General features: G+C 38.3%; 1 protein-coding gene across 1 annotated transcript in view; it reads left to right on the forward strand.

Moving 5' to 3' along the window:
• The window catches only part of PDE11A (phosphodiesterase 11A), a 121,287-nt gene that overhangs the window by 94,310 nt on the left and 4,768 nt on the right, over positions 1-22,209 (forward strand). Inside the window, exons 14-19 of the mRNA XM_042822383.1 lie at positions 2,018-2,108; positions 4,790-4,890; positions 9,031-9,108; positions 10,463-10,526; positions 13,515-13,589; positions 15,468-15,551. Of these exons, the coding sequence (XP_042678317.1) occupies positions 2,018-2,108; positions 4,790-4,890; positions 9,031-9,108; positions 10,463-10,526; positions 13,515-13,589; positions 15,468-15,551 (493 nt within the window). The remainder of the gene's footprint in view (positions 1-2,017; positions 2,109-4,789; positions 4,891-9,030; positions 9,109-10,462; positions 10,527-13,514; positions 13,590-15,467; positions 15,552-22,209) is intronic.

A 22,209-nucleotide genomic window follows, 5' to 3' on the forward strand; every position in this document is an offset into this window, starting at 1 on the left:
ACCCACTACAGCACAAGGCTGGATCTCACAGGCAGATTGTTACATTACCTAAGTGAAATCTTGCTCTCCAGACCATTTTCAATTCCAAAAGTGAATGTCATTCTATTCAAGTTGCTTAAGACCTGATCCAGCAGCCCTGACTCATGTTTGTTTTTACCATCCAAGCTGCTACCCTTAGATGTGTTGCTGAAATAGCAGCAGGCTAATGGAAAGTTTGAGGGTACGTTGTAGGGTGATAAGATAACTCTGTTTACCAAGATCAGATTGTTTCCAAAATCTGGTTTTGAAAGACAGTAGGAATTGCCTGTTTGCTGCAGTGTGTAATATGCACTGGCTGCTGCGTTTCTGGGGCTGGGTATCCTTAGTGACCATCACTCATATTGATGTTTCTGATGTTTGCTAAGCTGCCATTTCCTAAGCTATTGGTGCTGCTATACAATCTCAATGAAACAATGACACTGTCTGTATCTTCAATCACTATAGCAAGGAAAATCAATTGCGGTGCTCAAAAGACAGAGCTCGTGGTGCAAAGGTTACCAAGCACCGCTAGATGCCTGTTCGCAGCTGAGTCTGGAGGAGAATCAAAAAAGATGAGACAAATGGGAAGCTCAGCTGATTGATGTTTATGTTCCTAATTTACCAAAATGAAACCTAAGATTTACATCCAGGCCATTTTAGGCTCTGATTAAGTTAACTACTTCTCTACTGTAACGTTGCACAGACACATCTCTTGTGCAGAGAGATGGCTGACTTAAAGGCAGAGATTTCAGCATCAAACTGCTATCACTTAAACTTCCTTGACAACTGACTACGAAGAGGAGACTGCCATTTTACGACTCCATAAAGAAATTGCTGAAGACATTTAACAAAGGACAAAGATTCCCACACATACAAAATAATCCCTGAAAATGGAAGCTGTTGTTTTCATAACAGCGGCTATGATTTATTTCTCTAACTTGGCTTACAAATTTAAGCACGTTTTCTTATTTTGTGTTCAGTGCTACTGTTCTGTGTTCTGAAAGTTCAAGAGGTGTACAATGAAGGCAATATCACAGCTGTCTGAAATGTCTCTGTTATATATCTCAACACCACATTCTCTAGGGATGATGTTTCCTGGACATCTTTCTCTCTAATATAGCTGCTTCTGATAATTAAATAGCAGTATGGTGCAGTTTTATAGTTTATTTTCCTAGGAGACTCTTTCTGTTTGTCTCTAGCATAATCTCTTGTTCTCATTTCTTTGGAAAGAAAACCCATCTTGTCACTCTAGGCTGGGTCCCAGAAGTGAAGTAATGATGAACAGTAACTATTCTGACAATCCAGTTCAATTCTCTGCACCTCCCAACAATTCTCAATTTAATAACTGTATTTCATAGGTTTTTGTTCTTTAAACTTGGGAAACCCAACTGCTCTGTGCCTTTTGAAGCTTGATTTTGTTTTAGATAATAAACATGATAAAAAAATACATTCTAGACAGATGGCAAACTTTACTTTTACATTTACTACTCTCAGTGCTGTTTTTTGGTTACATTAGTTTGTTTTTTTTTTTAAGTGTGTGCTTTTAGATATAGACAGAACCTCACTGCATTTGAACTTGTTTTTTTGTTTGTTTTTAAAGATACGTAATCACCTTTTTGTAAGCCTTTTTTTGTTAATATCTACTAATAACTGAAAATTAAAAGTAACAGAAGAGTCAATCTCTTGACCCCTGCTCAAGGCTGATACAGTCTGTTTTTACTGCACAGTGCTGTGCTGCAGCACTGCTAAGGCTCCTTGGAAGCTGCATTCCATAACTTTGTTCCAGGAACTATCTTTAGTCAGCTGATGGTATTTAGCATAAACATAAATGCCATGTATTTGGCTATAAATGACTATTTTGATCTGGCCAACTCTCAAGTGTGGTCGCTGACATGGATAAGGGCAAGTATGACTGCATGCTTTCATTACTAAATTCTGTCTGAAATCTGCCTTGTAAGCAACTGAGCAGCATTTGTTGACTCCCTGCATTCTGTTTCAGGAGCGGATCAGCCTTAGCTCAGCTCTACGGCACCTCTGCTACCTTGGAGCACCACCATTTCAATCACGCTGTCATGATTCTCCAAAGTGAGGTACAAAGCATTACTATTAATCTCACTATAAGCTGTTGGGCAGTTTCAGCCAGGGAAAGGAAATACCACATACAGTACCTTCTTAATGCCCTCTCCTTGAGGAATTATTTATTGGATACCTCAAAGGTCACAACTAGCACAAAATTAAACAATTACAAATGCTGATCGTAGATCCCAGAGATTATATCTGTCTCAATCAGCTAGGGGCAAGGAGAATATATCCTAATCATATTATCAGTTTCTCTGTCTTACACAGATCCTGCTCAGGGCCTTATAGTTAGGTAAAATGCTCTTACCTTTCCCCACAAGTGTTGTGTTGCACTCAGTCTGAGTCATCCTTTACTGGTTCTGCGTTATTTTACTAAATGTTTGTGCTTTTTTTTAATTAACATCTCAATATTGCACTGTCCAAAATACGCTAGCTGCTGTGCAGATTCCTATAAATACAGAGTTCCTGCCTAGAACACCTTCTGCTCAACAATATGCAGGCTACACTGCCCTAGAGGTGTTATAAGAGAGAGTAGAGAGATAAGACACATAATCTTTATGAAGAAAATGGATGTATTTTGTTAATTTACAGATAGCTTGTTACAAAATGTGTTCAGTATATATAGAAAGTCTTATTCATGCAGCACTATTAGAGACTATTCTGATGTGCACTAACTTTTGAAGGGCGTGGGATTGTCCATGATTATAGGCAAAAGGGAAAAGGGAACTGGGTAATGCCTTGACTCTGTATGCAGTGTCCACAATCAGTGGTCTAAGACTGACCTCTGGGTTTTAGTGTCCAGTTTTTTAACATAATATTTACAACATAGACATGGTAAAGGAGAGCCCTGGCATGAGATTTAAACAATTCAATCTGCTCAGTTAAGATGATCCCCTAGTAAATGGCTCTTTAGCTAGCAGAGAAAGACAACAAAAAGCAGCATTTGAAGGCTAAATAGACCAGTTCACAGGGAGTAGGGAAAAGGAAAGTAGTGGTTCTTTTCTTTTCTTTCCTTTTTTGTTTGTTTGCTTGTTTTCTTTAAACCAATGAGACTGTCTGTTCAAAGAACACTTCTTAGCTCTTCAAGTCTTCAGGACTGACTGAATGCCCTTCTGAAGACATGCTTAAGACATGGACAACTCTGTGCAAGTTTATAGCTCATGTCAGACTAGATTACAACACCACTTCTTTTGAAATAAATACAGATTTGGATCCTCCAAACTACTTAAATAGGCATATTAACTTGTGCAAGCTGAGCAGTTTGTTTCTTGCCTCAAATATGCTAAAATTAGATGATATCCTATGCACTAATGTTGATATCCTAGTCTGGTTTGGCTATCTAAAATTAAACATAGAATAGTGCATGATTACTTTGGATTTTTATCGTGCTGGAAAGATGAGCTATTTATTCTCTACTTCTGTCATGCTAACCTCAATATAAGTGATTTTGAGCTTTGTGCTGGCATGGTTTTACACATAATGAAACAGATCAGAAATGTGAAAAATAAAAAAATTACAGATCGACAACTTGGTAAATTGCTCCTGTTGCAATAGCCGCTGTTTTCCTCATACACCTTACTTTGCTTTTTTTAAACTTATGTTAAATTTGTTCTTCTCAAATTTTACATTTTCAAATCCTTTTCAATGCTTAACTAAAGATAAAAACTCATTTCACTGTCACAAAGACCATGTTTTATGCATGGCAGTTCTATTTTTTAGACCAACAATGAGCTAACTTATTAAATAAATAAATAAGAACCAACTCTCCCTCCAAACCTTGCCTTGTCTGTCCTCAGACATTCATGGCTGTAACAATCCTATCTCCAGAAAATTCTTGCTTTTAAGTGCATTTTATTATTCCTCAGCAGTATATGGCAGTACGTACTGAATGTTTGCATTACACTGTTAAATGCCACCAAAATAAGACTCTGTTTACCAAGAACAACACTGATTCTATGGGTGATTTCATAGAGAAATTGTAGAATCTCTGTCCCTATTAGTTTTCAGAATTTCAGTTACAAAATACCTCTCTGCTCTTGAATAGCAATATCCAACTAGTTTGTATCCCTTCATTCTGGCTATGGAGCACTTTTCAAATTCTTAAGCCCATTACTCCTGTAGAATATCCTCTCAGACCTTCAAACCACAGAAAGCTGTGCTCTTCAGCCTGTGCAGGGAAGGCTTGTGTATGTGGTAAGAATGCAGTAATGGGTCAGAGAGAGCAAACAGGCTGTTTTGAATGAAAAACTGATTTAGTGTCTTTGACTGCTCTAACAGCAGTTTGCGTGCCTGCAAGCAGCAGCACAGATAAATCTATTAGGAGCACAACTCAAAAGCTGAAATGCCCAGCTCCCAGAAACATTTAATAAGAGGAAAGATTGAGATGTATCCATAGTTTTCCTCCATAAACTGAGTCTGTGCAGGGTAGGAGTAAAGAGTAAATCTTTCCTCAAGAGGCTGTAATTTCAGCAGAGTTTAGTAAAACATCCCAGATGCTTGATTACAATTGTCAAATCTTACACCCCGATGTAATCTCCACAGTGTTAACATTATTATTTTGTCATAGATTTGCCATGAATCAGAAAAGGCCTCTGCTAGAGAGAAACAGTAGACTGTTAGAAAGAGTTAGAAAACCTTTTAAAAACCGATATTGATTGCTAGTCCTTTACCTTCTTTATCTCTTTCATTATAGGGTCACAACATCTTTGCTAACTTGTCCTCTAAGGACTACAGTGACCTTATGCAGCTTCTAAAGCAATCGATATTGGCAACAGACCTCACTCTGTATTTTGAGTAAGTATTGGCATTTCTTATATGTGAGAAACGAAAATTCGAAGCATGTATCTAACAGCCTATTAAATACTAATAAGGATATATAATATGAACAATTAATATTTAGCTGTGGTTGAAAAGATTTAGTCTAATACTTTGTGTATTTTAGGCTAATAGAAATATCTCAAGTGTCTAACTAAGTTTTGCTTTAATGCATAATGTCTACATCAACAAAAGACAAGGGAAAAGTCCTGGGCTCATACTTCAAAGCAATCCCAGGAATCAGCTACAGTTTGCTGCCATAATTCTTCTGTCCCTTATGCGATATTTCTTCAGAGGTGTAGAAAATCAATGACATTTCAGAATTCTTTTCCACCATCTTAGAGTTTCCAACAATCTATACTAAAAATATTGTATTTAATAAAAAAGATGAGTAATGAGGTAATGAACACATACATTTTGCTTTTTGAAGATAAACTGTATTGGAAGAGAAATATGTTGTGGAAAGTTTAACTCTCCGTTTTTCTCATCTGCAAGTCAGATCTCTTAAGTAGTCTTTAAGTTGATGCTATGGTATATTTTCAAGCGCTGTTATTACCAAGCTATATTTGCAGTAAGACTGCAGTGTGTATGTGGCTGGAGGAGTCATGATGTCACCTCCATGTGATGTGGCTGGAGCCTGCTCTCTGGCATGTACCTGGCTGACTTGCAGGGAGAGCACCATCAGGTGTACAGCTTTGGGGTGCTGCCTACGAAACGTTGGATCACTGGGCTAAGGTGAGTGGGATGAGGTTCAACAAGGCCAAGTGCCAGGTCCTGCACATTGGCCACAATAACTCCATGCAGTGCTACAGGCTTGGGGATGAGTGGCTGGTTAACTGTGAAGAGGAAAGGGACCTGGGGGTGTTGGTCGATGCTCGGCTGAACATGAGATGACAGCGTGCCCAGGTGGCCAAGAGGGCCAACAGCATCCTGGCCTGCATTAGAAATAGTGTGGCCAGCAGGAGCAGGGAGGTGATCATCCCCTGTACTCAACACTGGTGAGGCTGCACCTCAAGTATTGTATCACTACAAAAAAGACTTTTGAGGCCCTTGAGCATGTCCAGAGAAGGGCAACAAAACTGGTGAGGGGTCTGGAGCACAAGTCTTACGAGGAATGGCTGAGGGAGCTGGGATTGTTCAGTCTGGAGAAGAGGAGGCTCAAGGGAGACTTCATTGCAATCTACAACTTCCTGAAGGGAGGTTGTGGTGAGGGGGGGTTTGGCCTCTTCTCTGAGGCAACAAACAGGACTTGAGAAAATGGCTGCAAGTTGTACCAGAGGAGGTTTAGATTAGACATAAGTAAGAACCTTTTCTCTCAGAGAGTGGTCAGGAACTGGAATGGCTGCCCAGGGAGGTGATGGAGTTGCTATCCCTGGCAGTGTTCAAGAGGTGTCTGGATGAGGAGCTGTGTGATATGGTTTATTGCTTGTGGTAGCAGTGGTAATGGGAGGACAATTGGACTAGATGATCTTGCAGGTTGTTTCCAACCTTGTGATTCTATGATTCTATGATTTTTCCTAGCCTTGGCAAGGCTTCATCCTTAGGAATTTTTGTTGGATGTCCATTAGCATCCTATCTCATACATTATTGGGTAGCATTTGGTAACGTATCCCTCTACTTTGAGAGGGGTGTACATAGATTCCTCAATTATGTGTACTGATAGTTGGTTAGTTCCCACATGAATCTTCCAGAAAACTTCAGAAATTCTAACTGTTCAGCAATGCATCTTTAAACTGTTAATTGTAAAAATACTAACTGGGATGCTGCCATGTTTGCCAATATTGGGTTATTATGTAAAAAGCTGTTTCTGAACAATACTGGCAGTAGAGACATTGATGTTCTTTGTTTTCTGCAAGTGTATTCTCAAAGAAATTGTACTTAAGGTTTTTATGAATAGTTTTACTGTAAATAACTTATAAAACTAGCCCACGTTTGTAGATATGAAGATGCTCAGGAAGACAAATACTTTTAGGCACACAATTTTTGAAGCAGTTTGTTAGGCTTGCTAGGATCTGGAGGTCTGGTATGGCAGTGGAACTTGCTGACAGTTTTAAGTGGGATACAAGGGCCATGGGGATGTTTAAGTACAGATTCTCCTGTCTAACTGCAAATGACAGGAGTGCACAATGGGTTTGTGCTGTCAGGGAGAGGATGAGTAGAAAGGACTTAGAGCACATCTGCCCTGCATGGCACCATGCACTGCCCTGTCTGAGACCATGCAGCTTGTGGAAGAGCCAGAAAGCCTAACCCTGGGAGAATCTGCAGCAGCACCTTGAAAGGGAAACCAGACACAGTGGAGTTGGTTTTTTTTTTTTTTGCTGCCTGCCTTAGGCTGAAAAACTACATGGTCAAGTGGTGTTTCTATTTTTAATGCAGAGAAATAATGTCCAAAGAGGACATCAGCTGAATTTCAAAATGGAAAATGTACTTAATTTTAGTGGATAATTTTAAATGTTGCTCACAGATAATACAACAAGAAAAATAACTGAATCTGAATAAGTGAAAATTATGTTTATGGAAATCAACTGAAACAATGTCTTGAGCCATTGGACTGTAAAGCAGCTGTTTTGTTGTACAGCAAATTAGCTTTCCCTTTCAGACTATATACAAGAGTTGATACTCAAAAACATTGCAGAATTTCTTAAATTCTGGCATGCTATGATGCTTAATAGCATTAAAACTCTTCCTGTCAGACATTGTGTCTAAGGAACCAGCAGGAAGCACTGAATTATTTCCTTATACATGGATGCTTTCCTCAGGTTGACTCTCATATTAGAAATCCTCTGTGGTGTTAGACTGAAGCTTCTACATCCATTCCTGAGGATGTCAAAGCAAGACTCTTAACATTTTCTGTTCCTGCTTCTATGAACCCATATACTTTAAATTTGAATGTGTGAGGTTTTTAGGATCTCATGTTCCTGACCTTTCAGCTTTAGAAATAGTTGACTTTTTGTTTCCAGTAACACATGAATTGCCCAGAATAATCAGTACTTCAAAATGAAATAATTTGTACTCATCAATTCTGTAATCTGAAATTCTTAGTATTTTATTTCAAGAAACATAAGGGATAGGATATCATATTGTCTCTATATCTGTGTTCTAACTGCCATTGTAAAATCTGTTATGTAAGAGCCCCTGTACAGTTCTGTCCTTTCACTGGGGTCAGTGTTCCCAAAATCGTGCATTCCTTTGAGTATAAAAATTGTAGTCTATGCCATCCAGATTATGCTTTCAGTAATTACTGTGGAAAATTTCAGCCCATCTGAAGTAAGTGTGAAAAATATAAAACTCTGTAAACTTGTTCCAGTTAGGAATCTCCCATGAGACAAGACACTGGACTGTCATCCAAAACATAGGTATTCGGTTTCCAGACTTGATGCTGATATGTTGTGTCACTCTAGGGAAGTTGCTCTGTATTTCTGTACCTTCTGTCATACTGGGGTAGGATCTGCTGCGTATTGTGTGTGTGGTCACACTGTGTGCAGTAAGAGTTCCTTGAAGGCCAAGTGTGAGTTGTGATAAAATTACAAGTCCAAATGTTGGTACTCAATAGTCAACAAACAAGCAAGCTTTAACATGTCCCTATTCGCAGAGACTGGCAAGATCTTCTGGAAGACAAAGCATGAGGTCCAGCAGGGATACTTAATTTAAAGTCAGTGAGAACTACACATTAAAGATGCCCACAGTCTTTGTGTTCCATCTGTTGGAAATAACGGTAATTACAGGGCTCTGAAAAACCCTCTGGAATCCAAGAGTTAAAAAGCATTTTGCAAGGACAAGTGAAGTGAAGTGTGTGCATAATTCAGGGGTATTTCTATTGTCTGTCTGTCCACTTCTGTAGTCAGACATTTCATGCTTCCATGGTATCATTTATTTCCTTATCTGCAGAGGCTATAAATACAGTATTGCTTTTACTAGGCAGCTCTGACATTGGTAACAGACATTTATAGAACATGTTCGGAAATTAGTATGTTTCGCTTAAATGGACTGTCAGTGTAACGTCTTTAACAGTAATAAATGAGCTGTGATGATATTGTATCATTCAGAGAACCACATTTCTGCTGCAGTGCCACCCAGAAAATGTCTGTTTCCCTTTCTGACAACCATTTTTTGTTGCAGGAGAAGGACGGAATTCTTTGAACTTGTCAGTAAAGGTGGTTATGATTGGAATGCTAAAAACCATCGAGAAATATTTCGGTGAGCACTACCATTTCTTGCTTTCTGGTTATTTCAACATGTAACCATATTTGTTAAAGGAGATTCTTATGTCACAGAGGAAAGACTACAATGAGAAGATAGCTCGCTTTAAAAATGCAATCTGTGATATGAAACACATGATACGATTTCTAAATGTTACTAAACTTTAGCAGAGGTATAAACTTCACCTTCTCCGTTCCTATTTCTGCCTCTGTCATGTATTTTTCCCTTTCTCCCAGCCTCACCATTTACTGCTCAGCCTTTCTTCTCTTTCTCAAAAAACCGCCGGTACTCTGCCTTAGGACCCAAAGATCTTCCTTTTCTGCCTCCTTTTCTCTCCTCCTCTCAGCTGCTTTCTGTCACAGGCTACGTTTCTCTCGTTCTTGCTGTCTGTAACTGGGAATTTGCAGATACACAATACTCTTCTAACACTCGAGAATGACCTGAGCATGCACCCTATTTAAATGGTGGGAGTGTACCCCAAACTTGAGACATATATGTGCATATTTGTATATGCGTGTCTTATTACATCTCAATTTTGTTAAAATACTGTTTCCTTCTGGAAATTATTTTAAACCAAGAAAATTAGCCATCTTCTGTTTTCCATATCATTTCATCCACTCCTAATTTCAGATTCAAGCAATATATTTGATGCTTCATTTTCAGTGCCCTTGTTCTTCATTTAAACTTTCCTAGACTTTTATCTGCATCATGTACTGTACATAAACGCTTTCTACAGCTGAATGGTTTCTTTCTTCTAATGCATATAAAACATGGTTGTAGCTAGGTATTAAACTACAGTGGAACAGTATAGCTCATAGTAAATCTTAAATTTTTATTGTAGATGAGCAGTAGAAACTGCTTAAACAGTGTCTGGGTTGCCTCCTGTGATTATAGGTTCTCTTGCAACAGCAGCCACTTACAAATAGGCATATAAATTAATCCAGTTTGCAGGTATTAGTATATAATAATACCCTTGCTTATATCATGTGAAGTACATGTTTTCTGGTATTTATATTTATATGGTATATATATTTATATAAATAGTATCAGGGGTACTGCAAAATTAGTGTTATTCCCTTGCAGTGCCATTACTTTTCTAGTATGCAGTTCACAATACCAAAAATTCATTGTCTGATGACTTGAAATACAATTATGCTTCCCGGGCACAATTGTGATGTGAAAGCCATGCTGATCGCTGGGGTTTCAAACGTGTCATTCTTTTCTGGAGGAAAAGGTAACAGGGCTGACATTTTATACATATATATATTATTTATTTATGCATCCAGAGCAGAGTTGTTCAGAAACCCAACAAAGGTTGATTCAGCTTGTATTGTTCATTTCTGTTTTTCAGATCAATGCTAATGACAGCCTGTGACCTTGGAGCTGTGACCAAACCGTGGGAGATTTCAAGACAGGCAAGCCATGATTAATAGCAGGGCTGGGAGGAGGCGGGACTGGCGGGACAATATTCCCAGGGCCCTGGCTTACAAGGGACCGAAACTGGAATCAATTTACAGCAGTATTAATGCTATAAAAAATAGCAGGGGGTTCTGTAAGAAATACTTTATTGCTTAATCTTTCCATGTATGCATGCTGGTGAGCAGCACGTTGGTACCTGAGGAGATCTCGTTTTACAACCTCTCCTCTTATTAACCTTTTAAATCCATATCAATAAAAGGATGGATTAAACAACAACAATGAAAACCACGAGCTACATGTAGCTGCACTTCCTTGGTTTGTTCTAAGGCTTTCCTTGGCCATGGCAGCATCTTCCCTAAATCAGGAGATGGTCTGCAAACTTTGATTAATATCAGATTTTTCTGTTTAAGTGAATATGTTTATTTTTATCAATTTTGGGGGGAAAAAAAACCTACAAGTGTAGCATGGCGATGTTTTTAGCATTCTCTACTTAGAGACAAAGAAAGATTCAGGCTTTTGCTGCTGAGTAGGCCCAGTAGAAATATATACATAAAACTCAGGTCCAAATGCTGACTACAGCTAATAATTATAACACACATAAGCAAGTGTCTGGCTTACTAAACAAATGCTTGTTCCCTCTTCTAGACATCTTCTCATAATTTGCACCCTTCATTAATATTTCTTCTTTCCCATACTAGTAATTCTCTGTCCCTCGTTGAAGTCCAGAACAAGTTAGTAGCAGGTTGGTTAGTGAGATAGGGTTTTGGAGGAATATGCAACATAATGAAGCAGATAGGAAATATATCAGCACAACTGGGTGTAGGTGAGCAGCTGCAGTGAATTTGACAGGCGTAATGTGAAAGTGACAGCTAAAAAGATGAGCTGAAGATGAGAAGCTGGACAAGCAAGCTAGCTATCAAGGTAGGAGCAGCCAGATTTCTTGAATAGGGACACAGAATGTAACGGGAGATGAAAGGGAAGGGGCTTGTGCTCCTCTACAGCAGTACCAAAATAACATGCACACGTTAACCCAGTAAAGAAGCATTTATGAAATGAGGGCTTCAGCTCAGTTTGCAGTTTTGTCTAATGAGTCTTTCTTTTTTGCTTTTATAAGCAGACTAGAACAATAGTCCTTTTAAGACTATTATCTCTTCTTGTCCAGAATGTGACCACCTCAAGAAATCAGGGAATTTGCTCTTGTTCTGCAGTAGGAAAATAAGTCACAAGCCCTTGAAGTACCACTTAGCCACTGCTGTAATTTGTGCAAATTCTCCTCACTTTTCCTCTTTACCCCTGTGAGGTTCTCAATTTTCCTTGACAGCCAAAATATCAGGGAGGGTCTGTTTCCCATGCTGTGAAGCTTTGTGTTATGGTGTTCAACGTTCTGGCAATGTGTTCTTTATTTTTATCATTTTTGAGGTTTGCACTTGAAAATTCCCCTGAAGCCTGGTGTACAGGTTTACTTAGTATTGAAAACCCCTGAGTGAAATATTAGCTGGTTGAGCAGAGAAGCTAATCAGTGCACAGAAGAAAAGTAGAAGCAATAGTTGGACCTCAAGTGTACGTAAGGAAAAAAATATGAAAAGCAAGGGAGAAAGAAACTGAAGTATATGCATAAACAAATAAAGATGAAATGTATGAAGAAAAATATTAGGAAGACAGGATAGATAGAAGAGGGAAAGGGACACAAGGAGAAATGTGATCAGAATAGCAGTGAGACAGGGATGAGACTACATCTTGATTATTTTTATGCAGTGCACTTGGCAAACACTTAATTGCTGTTAAGTTGTTAAATTATTCCTCTGTCTGGAGCATTGATCCAAAATTTTATTAGTGTACTGGGATTACATACGTTATAAAGTTCCAAACTGCGTGATAGCCTGGTTCAAGATTTAAGAGTTCTTTATAACACCACTTCACCTATTTGCAATTTATTTTGGTACTTCGTATTTCAAGTTTAGCAAGCTCAGGATTTGTGTATGTTAGATACTGTGCAATTGCTAGATCAAGAAATGTTGAGACTTACAAAGCGCAGGTTCTCTTCGTTCACCTTGTTATGCTGTGGTGTTATGAAATCATGTCTTACCTCAAAATCACTTGAAAACTATAAGCAGGCATGACAGGAATTTTAGGAACTGAATTCTGATTTCAGTAAGTTTCCTTTTTTTTCTTCAGTATCTCATGTGTCACCTGTGCTGACTTTCTAAGCCTTGCATTCAGAAAGGGCTGTTATATCAAAATTGTTCAGTGTTTGGTTTCTTAAAATTCCTTATTTTGTTATTAAATTTCATGTACTTCTGAGATTCTATGCTGAATATTCTATTCTATGCTGAGTAGAATAACAATCTTCGTTCACAAAAATCAGAAAGGCGCATTCCAACTTTAACCTGCCATGTGTTGCTTTGGATTCAATATGATAATCGTAGTCTGAGCTCATATGTACTGTAGTGATGACAGTTGTGGGGGGAAAAAAAAAAGAATAAGTCTAGTGGGGAAAAAAACTTAATGATTTTATATTAAATTACGACAACAGAGGTTAGTGATTACATTTGTTTGACAAGTGAAGTTCTTTATACAGGGCAACAGCCTGTAAATACCCCAAGAGCTCTTACACATTTTACAAAGCACTTTTACAGACATAATTACGTGTTCCAACAAGAAGCTATCATTTTCTATTCTGTTCTCAATACTTGACTAAGTTGCACACAACTACAGAGTGCTGCCTCCACGCTGCACTGTCTTTCCCCAGTTGATTCCCTTTTCAAAAGTGATAAACATGACTCTTTTGGGTTTTGGCTATTTATATCCACTTCTGTGCCCCACTCCGAAAAGTATACAAACATGTGCCTGACACCAGTCATGCAACTAGGGCTATTAACTTCTTTACAGCAAAGCACAGGCTGAAGTCATGGTCTAAGCAGAAACTTAGTACCCTAAAAGTTATGTTACGAGTCCTCTAAATTTTATTGTGATTTGTATTTTAGGCAGCTGAGCTGGTAACCAGTGAGTTTTTTGAACAAGGAGATAGAGAAAGATCTGAACTGAAACTCATTCCTTCAGTAAGTATTTATCACTTCTGAAATATTTATTTAAATAGGATAAGAAAATAAAATTGGATTCTTGGAAAAAACAACGACTGCATTTTGGTATGGAAATAAATATCTTTGTATAAAACAAAAGCTCTCTCCAATAAGGAGGTGCACTGAAAACCACACATAAAAAGCAGTATAGGCAACAGAGTCACTTTTCCTTTGAACCCATCTCCATTTTCTTTACCTTCTCGCAGGTTTATTCTGTCATTCAATTTTTTAGGCAACAGGTATTATGTTTAATAGATGAATTCAAATAAAATGACGATATGCTTATGGAAATTAAGCTGCTGCTGTCTGCTATGTGTTATTTGATATATCAAATACGGAAAAGCATTTCTGTAGCTATGTAACCAAATACAACTTGGATTGAAAGGTTACATTAACTGGAATATAGGCAGATGGGTATAAGTATCAAACAAGAATGAAGAAGAAAAAAAGATCGTTGAAATGTTCAGTGAGTGAATTGAAGAGAGAGCATTATTCAGGTTAAATACTTCAAACCATTTACGAGCCATTATCTGAAGGAAATGAAAACTGAAGGAAACAAGGAAGTCTTGAAAAGAATCTAACTTACAAGCCAGGTGCTGTTGCTTCTAAAAATACTCATTCTGGTGGCTCAGATTTGTTCTCTGTTTGATAACTGGCACATGAGCATACTACCTGTGGTGATGTAATGAAATAAAGGTTAAAAAGCTTGCAGAAAATGTTCAGATGGAGAAGTTTTAGTCAGCAAGATAATATGATCTTATCTTCTCTTGTATCTCAAGGGTCTTTTTATCGCATTGCCCCTGGAAAGATCTGAAAAGGGCAGTATTATTCCAAATGATTTTAACAGGAAATAGAGTTTTCAAAGATCACACACAAGATTCTCAATTAAGACTAAATCCTCAAATCTTAGCTCCATGTCTTACTTAGATATTCTGTGTGATAACTGTATGTCAGAAAGAGCAGGACACAACTAGAAGTCAGCCAAGTACTTCATATGTAGAGCCTGGAGATGGTGTGAAGGGAAAGAAGGAAACTAAGTTTTCTGAGGAGACATCAAGCTGGGGGCAGATGAGCCTAGAATAAGAACAGACTTTCTAATGAAACACCAGAAAGATTTAAAATTTGGGATTTTCAGAGAATAAAAAGAAATTCAGTGAATGGTATGGATGAGCCATTAGAAGGAGGATTAAGATTCTGTAGAAGGAAAAGCTGCTGGACTAAGTGATCTCCTACAGGGTACAGAGGAAACTCACATTCAAACCCTTGAGAATTCATTTTCTTCCATCTCCTTTCATAGAGCAGTACAGCCAATAATTGTGCCTCTTAAACATCAGCTTAGGTCTTTCTAACTTACTCTCTATGGAGTGTAGAAGGTCACTGAATTAGGATGTTTCCAGAAGAATAAATTAATAACTATTCCCCAGACTGGTCTGTTGACTCCCCGTGCTTTGGCTTCATGGCCATGGTTGGTTTTCCAAAAAGAGTCTGTAGTTGGGAGGGAGGGAGCCAGCCCAGACCTCATGTGAGAAAAGAAAAAAAATCTGCTCAAAGATACCTACTTTACATCTCTACAGGAGGTTTCTTTCCATCTCAACCCCAACCGCAGAACATTTATTTTACATTATAGACTTATAAAAGTCAAATACATTCACCCTACAAATTTAGAAACAGAAATCAAAATAAACAGTTTGTTTTTCATGCCAGACAAAGCAATAAGAAAGATTGCAAAGACTGACTATGGTTTACAAAATGTTCTGGTTGTAACAATTTGATCATGGCTCTGAAGCACTGGATGATATGCCTGTAAAATACTCTGGTGTAATAAACCATGACAGTTTTGTTCCCTTCTCGATTCAGGCCATTTTTGATCGGAACAGGAAAGATGAACTACCCAGGTTGCAGCTCGAGTGGATTGATAGCATCTGCATGCCATTGTATGAGGTAATTTTTACTTACTGCTCCTGTAGAGCCCAGAGAAGATTGTTCTTGCCTCTCTAAGGAAAAGAGTTTGCTTACTGTGCAGCCTTGAAGGCCCCAGGAATACTTTATCTCTCTTTGCGTTTAACAAGAGACAACTCTATGCAGAAATCTTCAGTTTCCCTGAAGACAGTTTTATCTGTAAATATAATTTCTCTCTCAGTTATGAAAGCTGTTAAGGTAACTGTGCATTTTGTTTGAGACAAACTGATTCTTGTTGTGGCAAGGTGTGTAGTGCTCTGCAGGGTGGTGCTGATGGGATGGACTCACCATGTGCTGCTGTCAGCCCTGTGCCTGGGAACACATCCAAATACAGGTGATCCAGGCGATACTCAGGGCTGAGCCTTCGCACTCCCTTCTGGTTCCTTTTCAAATTGTTGAAGGACTCCCTAGGCCAAGCCTTTAACATCAGTGACAAGTGATTTGTAGTTTAACCTATGTGCTGTTTAACTGGGAGCTTAATCTTTTAAATGTTTCTGTACAGGTTGCTTGGATGGTTGGTATATGGTATAAATGCTCAAGTACTACTTGGTTGGGCTCTGAATAATGTTTCATCGGATTAAACTAGCTTTGGAATTTAACTTGTGTGTAACATGAACTTCACCATTTCAACTTATTCTCTCTTATCTGCACAGAAAGCAGAGCTACACAGGCAGAATGATAAATGGAAAATGACACTATAGAAACTTAACCATCAATAACTGTGTCAGCCAGAATTTTCCTACATGCTGAAACCACAGAGACCACCTTCCATTTTATTAAGAAAGATGATGCGCTTCCTACCCGCTCTACCTCATGGCATTTGAGATTGCCACTAAAGAAGGGGCTGGCCAGTAGCAAAGGCAACCCCAGTTGTGTGACAGCAAGAATGTGAGGTGGGCTAATGCTTTGACAGGAAATCCTGTTTCTTTCTCATGTCAGTCTTTATCAGTATAAAATAAACTGTAAATCCATAGGTTTCAACCAATTAAGAGAAGGCAAGCACAGGAGACCCATAGAAAGTTACATTTTTTAAAATACTAACCTTGTCTTTGACACCAACAGGTAGGGAGAACTGACACTGGAGAAAAACTCTTTAAAAACAATGTTCCCTTCAATATAATAGTTCATATTACACTAGAATGCATATTATATCAGAATTCATAATTCATGATCTGAAAAAGTACAATAAAGGAGGAAAAACTGATCATCAGACCATCCTCTGCATGAGAAGACTAGATGTGAGCGCTAATGCTCTGGTTAGTTAGCTCCATCTTAGCAGGAGATCTCTGGAGAATATATTCACAACTGATTTCCCTGTTTTCTGCTGTTTTTGTATCATGCTGTGCAGCTATTAGCCTGCTGCTCAACAACTTAAAAAGGAGACACCATCAAACCTGGAAGTCATTGCAGCACCAGCCTTAGGGGTAAACAGAAAACTTGATGTCACAGTATCACACTGCAGGAGATTCTCTCTTGAACATGTAGTCAAATTTTAATTTTCATAGCCAGCTTAATCAAACCTCAATACACATTACATCAGCAGTGTAGTCAGGCATTCTAAATCTTCTGGTTAGGGCTGCATGAGCACACTCTAACTATGACAAAGTCCTAGATTCTAATTTATTTTTTCCTTTCTAAATATGTTCTTTAAAATCCTAGCCTCTATAATCTGTTGTTGGGACCGCATGTGGGGACAGAATGGGTTACATCATTACAAGTGCAACATAAAGAGGCAGAGTGGCAGCTGACAAATTAGTAAAATCTTAGCAGTACTTATATAGCTTACTAGCACAAAGCTTTTATAAGCAAAACATTTGACACTTGTTTTGATACCAAAATTACAACATTAAGTCATAAAGAACAAACTCAAGGCTTTTGCATATAATTACTTTACACAAGTGATGAAGTCCTGGATCTACCTGGACACATCCTGGTGTCCAGAGGCCTAAAGAGAGCTCTGCAGGGAAAAGCATGCATCCATACCAACACAGCTGCTGAGGCAGGACTAATGCTGTGCTCCATTTTACTTGACACTCAGACAGCAAAAGTGGTCTCTACTGTCTGCAAATGCTGGGAACTCTCACTGAAGTCAGATTGGAGTTTTTTGCTTTGACAAGATCAGGGGAGGCCCCTAATGTAGTCCTAAGAGTAAACTATTCTTGGCAGCTCTGGATTTTTGAAGCGTGCAATATAGAAGGAACTTCATTACCCAAACTTAAATGAGCACTCTGGTGGCATTGGCTGTGCTGCAACAAACTGCACCTTGTCCACAGTCCAGGCTTATGAATTTAGTCATATACCAGAGTGCCCACAGAGAACATTTGATAATTACAACCTTTAGTATGCTTTACAGAGCTTTATAGAGAGTTGTGGCCTCCCCCCACCTTACGCTTTTCTCCTCCTCTCTTGAAAGATTCTTTGGGACTTTATCAGTCTTCTGGGGAGATTTGGCACTATCAGCCTCCTCTCTATGCATCTACTTGCTTTTCTGCCTTTCCTCAGAACAGTTCTCGACTTTGAGGTGCAGTTTTTCTCCCAAGAGAAGGATAATTAAGCCTCCTTCAACAGGGAGATGGGTGTCACAGCAGTGCATACGCACACAAGGAGATTTATACCTTTGCTCACCTGGCTGGAACTATTCTGATTTTTGGGGTATTTTTTTTGTAAGAAGTTTTAAAAGCAACTAGCAATTCCTCAAGATCTGTGAACCTTCTGCTAGCCATCATGAAAAGGTCTACAAAATGTGCTTTATAAGTTAATGTGGAGCTTGAAGCTGAATATATGTAGATACATAATAACTGGGATATTAAAAAAAATTATATACAGATTTCCCATATCAGAGCATCTAAATCAAAACCTTTTTGTGTTTGCTCTGTAAGCATGACTCTGCTCTTGGCACAAGGTAAGCTGTGGCTCTGCTCCCTCACTGCCCCACAAATGCTGCTTGACTTGGGAATCAGGCCACCTCCAGTATCAAAGTGCCACAGTAATAAAATCTGTTTCCTCCATACTGTGTATCAAAGGACTGTGAAGATAAAAGCTTCCCAATTTTTTGTTCATTGCTTTTTATTACACTTGGGACATTATAATTTTATTGAATTTACTTTTTTGCTACCACAGTGATCAGAATATTTTTATATGACAGTAAAGTTTTTGCCTTGAATAGCAGAACTGCCACACATTTACTCTGAAGTTCTGATTTTAGGGGCTTTAGTTATGCTTTACTGCATCACATTTGCTCTTCATTCAAAAATGTTAGCAAAGAAAGCATTAGTCAGTAGACAGACAATAAACAAGCATATTAGAATAATCATTTGTAAGGAACAATACATTTCTATGATCTGTAGAGCATTTCAAATACACTAATGTAGCTTCAATATGAAGTAATCATCCCCTTTTTTTCCACAGAACACGGTATAAAGGGGAATCACATGCAACTCAAGCAGAAAATCTAAGATATCCCACTGAAAATAAAGCACTATGGCTACACTGACAGCTGCATTCACTGTACTGAGAAAGCACTCTGTACCTATTTGGACATAAATATTCTTGTAAGATGTACAGCATTTCAATCATTAAGACAAATTACTTCTCTGAACCTCCTGTAAAGATACTAAGAGTTTCAACACCAACAGATTCCTGCCCTCAACTCTATGGCTTGCGCACACCTAATGCAGGACCAGTTGCACATTTTTTCTGACTCAAATTAGATTTCTCTGTGGGGAACAGATGGAGCAGGATAGTGAAGATCTTACTCTTTTTAATCATTATTTTTCCTCACAAACAACATCAAAGCATTAGTGATTCACTTCAAAGAAAAGACACTAAGAGCAGCCCGGCTCTGTTCACAGCATTGTTAGGCAGAGACAGTAATGCTGTGAATAGCAGGGCCAAAGGCCATGCACTCTGCTTCTAGGCAGATAAATACATAGTCAGGTAGTCAGTGACGATGACAGCAGCTATTTAAATTTAAGGGAGATGTCTTTGTGGAAGATAAAGAAGCTCATGGCTTATACAACTTATGCGTGCCTGAGGTTGCCCTGCTCACCTCTACCTCCCTGCTCAGTTGAGCTGCTCCATTTCAGTGCTATTTTTAGTGCTATTCAAGATTTTCTTGGGTAAGGAGAGCTTTTAACACATAATAGCATATACAAAATTGAATTTGCGTTACTTCATTCTAGATTCTAGGGAAAAATCAGGAAAGAGCAGAAATATTTATTTATTTTAGCAAGTACTTTAAATGTACTAGACTGTATGTGGAAGGACAAATCCTACCCTTATCACACAGACGTACTCGGCAAGAAATCTAATTGCTTTGTCTACAACTTTACAACGGCACACACAGTGGATATGCCTATCTTCCTACAGTCTGGCCTTATAATTAAATCCATCTTTTGGGTAATTCCCCAATGGTGATGTAACTGCAAGAAACATTTATTCTACTCATTAGCAGACATTAAAGGCACAGGGTAGTATCAGTAGAGCTTCTACAAAAAAAAAAAAAAAAAAAAAAAAAAAAAAAAAAAAAAAAAAAAAAAACAGAAGTCTCCAATGTCCATGCTTTTATTTCTCCAGTTCAAAAAATTGACTTTGAAACCTGAATTAGGACTGCATGTGCATACATTGATTTTTTTTTTTTTTTTCCCAAAAGTTTATACTCTACTTACAACTAGTAGGCAAGAGATTAATATTTCAATATTCCTTTGCAGAAGAGAAGGAATCTGCTTTAGGAATCACTCTTATACTGCCATGTCCTGATACAGCCCTTCCTCATTTACTAAGACTATATTTTTCCCTCAGACTCTCAATGAAAATTTTACATAAGGAAATATCATAAGAAATTCAAGGTTTGGACCATTCCTCTAGAAGTCCAGGATGGGTTGTATGGTATGACTTAGACCTTACTCAGGCAAGAGTCTCTGGATGTAGCCAAAGCTGTGTTTCAGTTCCAATGTCCTCTCTGCATAGTCACAACTAAGACATTTAAAAAAATATATATATATATCTGTGTGTATATATATTTATATATAAATATATATATACACACACACACACACAGATATATAATTTTTATTTATATATATATATAAATTATATATATATAGATATATAATATATATATATATATATATATATAAAAAAAACAGGGAAGATCTTATCTGTATGAACATTTTGGTAATGGCTTGCTGTACCTGGCACTCACCTCAAACTGAAGTTGTTGGCACAAAATTCAGAGTGCCACTGTTCTATTTGTTTGCATTTAGTCGTGAGGAAAGGGTAGCCCTGGTAGGAAGCTGTTCACTAGGAGCAATAGACAGGCATTCACCAAAACGTGTACCCTAGTTACTGAGAACTATTGTAACAACAACAACAGAAAGAGTGGGTTTAGGAAGTTAGGTCTAAGCTGCTGAGAAAAGCGTGTTAACAGAAAGAAATTTGATGAATTTGTGCATGAAAATGCACACTTCCAGCCGGGCTAACATCTGATGCTTGACTTGGACACAGAGTGAGAATAATGCATCTTTGCTTCCTGGGACTCCCTGGCTGACAAGAATTTGTAAAGTAGGTAGGCTTAGGATGCAGACTGTGATACGCTATGGACTGAGGCTGCACAGATATTGGCAGATTAAATTAGCCTCTCTCTGTTGCAATCCAGGAGGTAAGATTATCCAAGAAAGAGCAGGTGCAGCATATTCTGCTGTGTTTGTGAGAAATCTGCTTCAGAGGAAATTTAATCAGGCAAATTGTGCCAAACACCAGTGCTGGCAGGAGCTGGTAGCTAAGGATTGTTTCAGGAATAAGGGTTTGTCCCAGGGAAAGGAGACTTTCTTACTCTCTGTAGTCTGGAAATAGCAGCTTGGCTGGGTTCAGCACATTTGTTGCCCTACTGCTTGTTTGCTAATAATGAACCTAAGTGAGGCCACCTGAAATGAAGGCACTTGGACTTTTCAGAAAACTCAGGTACTCTGACTATAAAACAACTTCTAGTAATTAATTGCTGTTGGCAACTTCAGGAATTTACAATTTTTCCCAAATTGCTTGGAAGAAGAAAGAGAGGAAACATGTTTCTCTTCAGAAAAGAGCACCTCAAATTACTTCTAAGTCGTCTGATACCAAAATACCTCAACTGAAAGAGCAAATCATCAACTGAGCATTTGAGAGATACAGAAGAATGAATATTTGCCGCTGGCTTCAGTGAAACTAGGCTTCATGAAAGGCTTTCACCACGATCTGTGAGAAAATTGAGTAATTCATAACACTGCAGTTTGTGTTGCTGTTTTACTTAGGATTATCTGCCCAATGTTTTGCGAAGGACAGGCAGTCACGTATGGAAATGCACATACAGATTTGAGGAAGTAAACCAAAATGTTGGCAGATAAGGTAGAAGAGACAGCAGATAGAGGGAACTCAAATTGTACAGCAAATCTGAAAGAAGATAAATGGATAATTTAACAGCCATTCAGTTTTCAAGAAAGATGAAGCACAAACTACATTGCATCAGAAAAGGACTAGAAATGATGATGGATGAGACACTTCAAGTAAGTGTTTAACACAACAGAATCACAGTTGCCTGCAGAATTCCCAGCTGAGGGCAAATTCAAAGAACTAAATGAGGATATGAGATTGATACTGTTTGAAA

The sequence above is a fragment of the Centrocercus urophasianus genome, unplaced genomic scaffold, assembly GCF_019232065.1.
Source record: "Centrocercus urophasianus isolate 14NV4802_14NV808 unplaced genomic scaffold, USGS_Curo_1.0 seq_20, whole genome shotgun sequence".
In the NCBI taxonomy this organism is placed as follows: domain Eukaryota; kingdom Metazoa; phylum Chordata; class Aves; order Galliformes; family Phasianidae; genus Centrocercus; species Centrocercus urophasianus.